Here is a 9,056-nt window from a genome sequence, read left to right as displayed (position 1 = left end):
CAGAGGGAGAGACTGACGGGATTGGGTGGGAGGAGGAGCGAGGTGACGGGGGCGTTGCTTAGGGGAGACAAACCAAACTGATTGGCCTGGGGGAGGTGGGGCGGGGCTGTGGCCGGGAGGAGTGGGGCGGGCACTCTAACGCGACCCAGCTGGACGAGGCCGGGTCGCCAATGAGACACAGCGATTGGCTCTTTCTTAGAGAGCAGGGCGGAGGGGCGGGGCGGGGCGTCAAAGGAGGCGGGACCGGTTACTACTGATTGTGTTCAGCTGCACTGGGAGCTAGGGGAAGGCGGGGCTAGATATGACAGAGAGACCTGATTGAACGGAAAAAAGTGCAGGCGGGGTAGACGGAGGAGGGGACACGTCCAAGCTATTTAAAGATGCCCGACTGGCCTGGAGGGGCGGGGCCACCATGAGAGAGGCCGTCCTGATTGGGCTGAGGAAGGGGCGGAGAGAAACAAAAGAGATCGCACGCCCTCACCTAAAACACTGTTAGGCAGGACCTGGTGAGGAGGAGCATTGCTTGTAAGAGACAGGGCCGCAGAGGGTAGAAACAGTCCGGAGGAGACTGCACTGGGGCGGGAGCTAGAGACGGAGGACTTTCCCGCGCAAGGGGAAGAGACTGGACTGAAAGGGGACACGGGGAGGGGAACAGAGACTTAGACTCGGTGTGAAGGCGTGGAGACTTGAGAGGCCTAGAAACCCGAGAGGACCTGGACGGGCCCAAGAGAGAGGGCGGGTAAAGAGGGGGCGGGGCTGAGACTCCAAGGTGGACCTGGTTAGTCGGGGCTGGGCCCGGAGAATAAGTGTCCGGATGGATGAGTGGTACTGAGGAAGGTGAGTGGGGTCGACAAGTAGAAAACGTCTTGAGTCGGGGCGCAGTGGCTTACACCTGTAATCCCAGCACTTTGCGAGGCTGAGGTGGGTGGATCATTTGAGGTCAGGAGTTCGAGACCAGCCTGGCCAAAATGGCGGAACCCCACCTCTACAAAAAATACAAAAATTAGTCGGGCGTGGTGGTGGGTGCCTGTAGTCCCAGCTACTCGGGAAGTTGAGGCAGGAGAATCGCTTGAACCTGGTAAGCAGAGGTTGCAGTGAGTCGAGATCGCACCACTGCACTCCAGCCTGGGCGACAGAGCGAGACGCTGTGTCAAAAAAAAAAAAAAAAAAAGGAAAAAAAAGTCTTGAATGGGCGGTAGGAAGGAGCGACTAAAGGAGGAGTGGGGCTGTGAGGGGCTTGAAAGCAACCAGGGTAGAAGAGCGCAGGGCAGGCCTAAGGGAGGGTAGAGGAACGATAGAGGTGGGTCCCAGGGGAACAATGAGACTACAAAGAGTACAAAGCTACTGGGCTGGATGGAGGGGAGGCACCTGGAACGGGGAGTCTTGGGGATCGGAGGACCTGGGAGAGGGCACTGCCTAACGGTCACAGGGTCCTCAAAGGGCGAGGCGAGAACTTCTAACGAAGGCTACACCGCGGCGGACTGCAGATTGGAGGACCAACGGTATATGAGGACTGGTGAGGAAGGCACACGCAAGGAGGCAGAGAGGACGGGAGAGGAGACAGGCCAAAGCGCCAGGAAGCACTGTCAAGACTGAGGCAATAGGCAGGACCAATAAAATGTGGGGTGGGCTAGGAGTCTGAGAGGTCAGGTCCTGGGGAAGAATGATGAGGGGCGGGGCCAGAAAAAGGGGACCGCCTCGGAGCGGGCCGTCCCCGCCCCCTAGGCGGTCCTAGGCTCCGGGAGGCAGAGCGCGGGCTCAGGGGTCTGGGGCGGGGCCAGCGGCTGCGGCTGGGGCTGCGGAGGGAGGAGGCGGCGCCTGCGGGAGCGAAGGGGTCGGGTCAGGGGGCTGCGGACGCCCTCGGGCCGCACAGTTTCTGGCCCACCGCCTCCTGCTGCAGGTGCGGCGGCTGGTTCGTATCGCCTCCCTACCCCATCCCACCCCTCCCTCCCGTTTCTGTGTTTCTTGGCGTCTCTTTTTCTCCCTTCTTGAGTATTTGTGCCGCCGTCTCTGTTACCACCCGTCTGAGTCTCCGGCCCCTCGTTTGTAAATCTGCCTTCCTGGGTCTCTGATTCCGTCCCCCTCCTTCTGTGTCTTTACTCCTCATCTCTCTAGGCCTCAGTCTCTCCTCCTCGGTGTCTCAGTCCCCGCCCCCCACCCCAGCTCCCCGGAGTCTCTTTCTCTTAGTCTCTGTACCATTTTATCAGGAGTGCGCCTCTCTGCCTGGGGCTCTGTATCCCACTCCCTGGGTCTTGTGTCCTTGTCCTCTACTCCCTCTCCCCAACCCGCTCTCTCCTGCCTCCTCTCTGGGTCTCTGCCTTTTCATCTGAATCTGTCTCCTCCTTTTTCTCTGACAACCTCTTTCCCCTCCCCATTCTCCCCATCTGTGGTGTTTCCCCCTCTTCCGTCTCTTTCCCTCCTCTGTCTCTGCTCTTTCTCTTGCTGGCTCTCTGTCCTTCTCTCTCTCCCTGTAAGTTTCTGCCTCTTCACTTTCCCTCTGTCCCCTCCCTGGATCTCTATTCCTCCTATGTTTCACCTTCTTCTGGGTCTCTCTCTTTCTAGGTCTGTCTCCACTTCCTGGGGACCCTGTCCCCCTCTCTCTGGGTCTCCGTTCCTTTCTCTCAGACCCACCATCACCCTCTCTAACCCCCGTCCTGGCTGGGACTGCGTCACTGCAGAGAGAGTTGCAGAAGTGGGGCCTGTCCTGCAGCCCAGGAAGGTCGTTGCCCTCACTCCCCAGACCCAGGGCTCTCCATTGCACCCAATCCATCATGTCCTTCAGCTTCTGATGGAATCCAAGAGGGCAGAGAAAAGACATAGGTACTTCCTACCCCTTCCCCAAATTCTGGTGCACCCCCAGGCAGAAGCAGCGAATCCTGAGGTGAGGGACCCGGCTGGGGCTGGATGAGGCTCCTGGGCAATTGGGGGTGGGGTGGTGGAGGCAGGAGCGAGGGCTGGGTAGGCACTATGGGCTAGGTAAGGACCTCGGTCAGCCATCCTCCTCCACACACTCCCCTCAACCCTGCTTTTCCCTTCTGCTTTTGACAGCAGCCAGGCATGGTATTAAGTGACCAAACCAGCATTTTGTTGTTGTTGTTGTTTTGCAGAGGTCAGAAGTGTGGGAGAAGGTGGGGGCTGTGGGGAAATTTTGCAGAAGTCAGAAGTGTGGGAGAAGGTGGGGGCTGTGGGAAAAGGGGGCTGGAATAAGGAGGAATGTGCGATGCGACTCGGGATTAGAGTCAGGATTAGAGGCCATGGGAGGGGAAGAGGCAGCGGGCTGAGAGTAGCAGGCTGGTGCACACTCCATCAGGCCCTGGGAAACTTGGATGCCAGCACTCCCTCGGCCCTCCACAGACCCCACCAGGATCTATGGGAGGATTTGTGAGCCTGGAGTCTCCACCCACCCATTAAAGAGGAGGGGGCTTCTGGAAGCCTCATGAGGGCTCCAAATACTGGACACTCAGCTACGTTCACAGACCAGGGGGAAGCAGACTCGACTCTTGACTAGGGACACCAGGAGGGGACAGGCCAACGTCTGTCTACGTCTTCAGTTCCTTTCCCCACCCCTGCTCCTCCCAGTCCATCCGTTCCCAGGCACTCAAGGCAGACAATTCCTGAAAGCTGCAACTCCCATCTCTGTCATCCTCGGCGTCCCCTGACAACCCTCCTTTCCCCCTTACCCCAGGCCCTGGAATTGGGGAAGAGTCTTCCGCTCCCTGACTTCTAGGACCCCTTCCTTGTTCCTCTGCCCCCATTCCCACCCGGTTCCATTCGGAGCCTTGGTCTCCGGACACCAAAGGTGAAAATGTGACCACTCTCTGCCTACAATCCTTCGTCCCCTATAACGCTCCAAGTACCTTGGCCCCCAAAAGCTCAGAGTCGAGGGGAAATCTCTCCGCTATAATCTTTGGGTCCCTGGATCCCAAGTCCCCCGTCTCCAAAACTAGGATTCGGGCTGTCTTACCGCCCCCGGACCCTGAACCTTCGCCCCCTCCCCCGTACTCACCCCAAGTCGAGGCGAGGCGGGGATGGGGGAATCCGGGGCTTGAGATGGGGGGAGGGGTGACCCAGCTCCGGCAGCTCTGGGCAGCAAGAGGCTGCGGAGGGGGGAGTGACATCACCGCCGGAGGAGGGGCAGCACCGCTCCCCCAACCCAGGGGCTTCAAGCTCCGCCTTTATGGCGGACCCCGGGGTCCTGGAATCCCAAGGGAGAGAGGAGAAGCAAGAGATGAGGTCCGAGGGAACGTTATCCCCGCCCCTTAGAACAGGAACTGGTAAACCTTTACCAATTACAGTCACCCCCCCCACTGCCACCTGTCGCTGCCGTCGCGACCTGTCGCCTCCCACGCATGTTGTGGCTGCGCCCGCCCCCGTCAGGGCGTGACCACGGCGTGGACTACAACGACCGTGATGCTCCACGGAGCCGGGAGCCTTTGACGAAAGGCAGCGTAGGCGAGGGGCTTCGTGGGACTCGTAGTACAAGACTCCTCACAAGGGTGCGCCCTGGAGAAAAGGAGTAATACCCTTCGCCTGCCTCTCTTCCTCAACTCCGTGGGTCCATGCACAAAGTTTTCTCTTCAAAAAGTACGCTCTGAAAAGAAGCAACCTAGGCAGGTTCGTTCAAGGGAAATACTGGGTTTTTACTGAGTAGCGTTAGCTCTGCTACCCGTTGCGCATGCGCATCACCTGGGCGTCACCCGCGGTACTGCGCCTGCGCGGTCTCGCGCCTTCCCAGGTCCGCTTGGCGAGAGCGAGGGCGAGCGCGCGCCAGGCCCACTCGTGCGCCGCTCTTCATGTCCCCGCGGTCGAAGACGGCCACATACGCCCCCAAGAAAACGTCGCCGAGGATCCACACAGGTACTGGAGGCAAAGCGATGTCCAAGGCCCGGAAGCCGGACAAGCAGAGGCGGACGTCACCCTGAGCAAACTGCAAGGCGACAAGACGGCAACTGGGTGTCCAGGCGGCTGGAACCACCATTTCGTTGGGAGTCCGTGCTCTCTCTGCCCCCAGCCCCGGGGACAAGAAATGTTTCTGTGGCCCCTTCCAGCCCTAGTGATGTCTAACTCCCAGCTCCACCCTCCCAACTCCAGCCATATTACATCACTGTGGTGTCATTGTGACGGACACCTACCTGGATGACGTAATCCTGGGCCGTGAGGTTAAACCAGACCCCCCCAATGAGGAGTGAGACTGTGGGGAGCTTTGGGATTTCTGAGCACCGGATGATGTACTGGGAGAGAAGGGGAACAAGTGAAGACGGGAGATTCCTGCTCTGCTCAAATCCTGACCGTGGCTCCCCAGTGCCATGGGGTAATGTTCATATTGAGCACCTGGGTATTCAGCGTCCTGTGTGGACAGCCCTGTTGCCTAGGCTTCTCTCATCTAGCGCCAAACAAAACTGCATTATCATCTCCCCCCACCCCCACTTCACCATCCACTGAGCCACTTAGCATAGACACTTGGGAAGTATCTTTGCATCCTGCCACCACTCTCCAGCATGTCACTTAAGAATCCCAGTCCCCTCTGTCCTGGATATGCTCTAGCTACCTGGTTCCCATCCTCAGGCCCCAGTGTTCGCCATCGAATTGCCATCATCTTCCCCAGGACACACCCACCAGAGACTGGGACCTCACCTCCCCAGCCAGCAAGGGGATTCCCCCAATGGCTTCATGCAGGGCCCGGATCTCCTCAGTGGGTCCTATGATGACAGGTGTGCCTGTGTCCAGAATGGCAGCACAGCCCCGGGCACAGAGAGTCAGCCCTGAACCCACCGTCACACTGAGGGGGAAGGAGGCAGTCATTAGAGGCAGGGACCTAGGAGTGCAGTCCCCCAGCCTCCAGCTCCAGACTCAGGAGACCAAGTCCCTCACCGCTCCATGTGGATCTGCCAGTAGGCAGGGACTGTGACTGGCACGAAGGTGAGGGGTGGGATGTAGTGTGCCGGGTCTGAGCCCCCCAGGACCAGCTCTCCTCCATCAGCCACTTCAGAGTCCCTGCAGGAGCAGAGTGTAGAGGTCAGTGTCACCGGCCCTCCCCTGCCAGCCCTAGGAATGGCCAGGGATGGGACTTCCTGCCACTTGGGTCATTTTTGGGGTTATAACTGGGGCAGTGGAATGCAGACAGGGCCTAGATGTTGGGACTGGAAACAAGAAATGAAGGGAAATGGCACTTTTCTTGACGGAAGTTAGGACTTTAGGATGATGGGTACTTCCTGAAGTGGAGAGGAGACTTCTTCGTTTGGCTGTAGAAGGTAGAGCTTCTGGGGGAAATTCCTGAGCTGAATATAGTAACCAAGCAGACCAGTGGAGTCTCAGAATTGGCTCGAAGGTGTGACTTGTGCAGGAGTGGGGTGGCTTCCTGGGAAGGTGCAAAGACTTTCTGAATTGCCTGTTGTGGTATCTAGAAAGGTGTTAGACTTCCTGAGCTGGCTGAGAGTGATGGGAATGGGGCTGGAAACTTCCTGAAAGAGGTAGGTGAGTGGGATCTACCAAGAGGTAGGTGGAATTTCTTGAGTGGGTTGGATGTCAGGGTAACTGAGTGGGAATTGGACTGTGTGTGATGGGCCCTGGGAGGGAAAATGAAGACTTCTCAGATGGTGGGTGGGACTTCTGAGCATAAGATTGACCTTTGTGAATTCAATCAGGCATTTCCTGACTTCTGGTCGGTGTTATCAAATGGGATTTGAGCTTTATGGTGAAGAGAAGTTTCCTGAATATTTGGTTGGGTGGAGCATAGAATTTCCTAGTTTGATTTTGAAATCATGTTGAAATCAACTGAACACATGTTGAACTGATGGTGAGTTTCTTTAGTATCTTAAGTTGTCACTTAAGCTCTGGGACTTATGAATAGGGTTGAGGTGTTTCTTCTGTTAGGTAGGTGACTACTGCCTGAATGAAGGTTGGGATGATTATTATTTTTTTTTTTTTAGACAGAATCTCTCTCTCTCACCCAGACTGGAGAGCAGTGGTGCGATCTTGGCTTACTGCAACCTCCACCTCCCCGATATAAGCAATTCTCCTGCCTCAGCCTCTCAAGTAGCTGGGATTACAGGCATGTGCCACCACACCCAGCTAATTTTTATATTTTTAGTAGAGACAGGGTTTCGCCATGTTAGCCAGTCTGGTCTGGAACTCCTGACTTCAGGTGATCAATCTGCCTTGGCCTCCCTAGGTGCTGGGATTACGGGCATGAGCCACCATGCCTGAACTGGGACTTTTTTTATGGAGTAAGAGACTTCCTGAAGGAGGGCCTCACTTCCTTCTGGGGAATAGGAGCCATAGATAGGTGCACCCTCCCCAGTACCTGTTGAGGTAAAAGGAGAAGACAGGCTTATCCAGTAGCCCCTGCTCCACCAGTACATCCAGCGGGGGCGGAACTCCTTTCACAGCCAGAATGGGAAAACTGAGGCCCAGTATCCCATCAGGGCGGGAAATAGTGAAGACCAGGCTGGATTCCCACAGAGCTTCCCCGAAAATCACTGATGCACCCTTGATTCCACCAATCTAGGGGTAGATTGAGATGTGACCAGTTACTTTTGGGAGGACAATAACCACCTGTCCTGAGGGCTCCCAAACCAAAGCATTAATCCCAGGTCTGGGGACATCTGGACCCAATTCCCCGACTGCTTAGCAAACTTTGCCTCTGACTTGACAGAATTCCTATCCCTTCACCTAGGAGCCCCTCCCCCTCCTTGAGAAGCCCTATCCATTGGCTCGGGAAGCCCCTCCACCTCAAGCACCCCCCTAAGCCAGATGATCTTAGACAACGGGGTTCTCCCAGGCTCGAGGCTTCCTGGAGTCAAAGGCCACTCACAGTCAGCTTGTCCTCACTCAGGATTCCATCTACCCGCCCAGTTCCGTATTGAATGGCAAACTTGGTCCCATTGGGCTGGAAGGAGCTGGAGGCATTGGGATTGAAGCGGTGGTGGAACCCTAGGTCAGAAGTCAGAGAGGGTCACTTTGGGAGGGGAGCTTTCCAAATGCCTTCTGCCCCTTTAACCTTCTGACCTTTGAGGATGTCAGAAAAGAAGAGTTCCTCAAAAACCTGTGGGAAGCTGAGGTCCAGCCCCGCCTTCTCCCTTCACCCCCATTCATCCTTTTTCTCCCGCATAGAAGCTCACAGCAGGGCACACTGTAGAAGTGGCATCTCCTGGACGGGACCCAGAGATTGGAGGAGCCAGTGTCAAAGACGACAGTGAAGTTTTGTGGAGGCGTTCCCAGCCCTATTTCTCCAAAATACTGGGCCTGATGAGGCAAAAGAGGAGACAGAGTCAGTGAAGAGTTTGGCTTGAGGGCACAGGGGTGGGGGCTGTGTAGGGCTGTGACTCACATCCAGGAATTTGGAGAGAGGTACCAAGGCAGGCTTGTCCCCAGGAGATGGGGCCCCCAACCTGGGGAGCTTTGCTGGTTTTCCCCATCCCCTCAGTAAGTTCAAGGTCCTGAGTCCAGGGTGGACCCTACGAAGGGGGATCCTGTAGAGTAAGAAGATGATGAGAATTAGGAAGCTGCCCTTCCTGGAGACCCTCTAAAATAGACTTACCCAAATGGAATATGATGACAGATTCAACATCTCCAAGGGCTACAATAGGAGTCATTACCAGAAACCCTACAATAACAACCTCCAGGAAACCCTAGCACAGATACCATGATGACAAATATCCCCAAAGACTTTACGGGGACAAACTATCCCAAACAGACCTTCCCAACGGTATCCAAGTCCTTCACATGAGCCATTCCCAGGAATTGATATTCTCAAAGGTTTCCCAAGACCCTAACATGAAATCTAACCTTTGCAAAAGCCCTCAGATGGTGGCCCTTGCATGCTTCAGTTCATGATGTTGGAGACTATTTTCCCCATCCTTGGGGGGAAAAATGTAAGCATCAAATCTTAATTTCACTTTTTTTTTTTTTCCTGCAACCTCTGCTTCCCAGGTTCCAGTGATTCTCTTGCCTCAGCCTCCCAAGTAGCTGGGACTACAGGCGCACACTACCCGGCCCAGCTAATTTTTGTATTTTTAGTTGAGACAGGGTTTCACCATGTTGGCCAGGTTGCTCTC

The 9,056-nt window shown here is 56.0% G+C and overlaps 1 protein-coding gene across 1 annotated transcript in view; it reads right to left on the bottom strand.

Annotated features, from left to right (window-relative positions):
* Nucleotides 1–4,619: 4,619 nt before the first annotated feature.
* LOC105528961 (napsin-A-like) overlaps nt 4,620–9,056 on the bottom strand; it is a 20,943-nt gene continuing 16,506 nt past the window's right edge. Inside the window, exons 2-9 of the mRNA XM_011965989.1 lie at nt 8,330–8,471; nt 8,121–8,244; nt 7,814–7,932; nt 7,304–7,503; nt 5,872–5,994; nt 5,635–5,779; nt 5,133–5,231; nt 4,620–4,927 (exon numbers count right to left, since the gene is read on the bottom strand). Coding sequence (XP_011821379.1) covers nt 4,694–4,927; nt 5,133–5,231; nt 5,635–5,779; nt 5,872–5,994; nt 7,304–7,503; nt 7,814–7,932; nt 8,121–8,244; nt 8,330–8,471 — 1,186 coding nt within the window. The 3' untranslated portion in view covers nt 4,620–4,693. The remainder of the gene's footprint in view (nt 4,928–5,132; nt 5,232–5,634; nt 5,780–5,871; nt 5,995–7,303; nt 7,504–7,813; nt 7,933–8,120; nt 8,245–8,329; nt 8,472–9,056) is intronic.

The sequence above is a fragment of the Mandrillus leucophaeus genome, unplaced genomic scaffold, assembly GCF_000951045.1.
Source record: "Mandrillus leucophaeus isolate KB7577 unplaced genomic scaffold, Mleu.le_1.0 Scaffold74, whole genome shotgun sequence".
Lineage (NCBI taxonomy): Eukaryota > Metazoa > Chordata > Mammalia > Primates > Cercopithecidae > Mandrillus > Mandrillus leucophaeus.
This window is presented reverse-complemented; position numbering and strand designations above follow the sequence as displayed.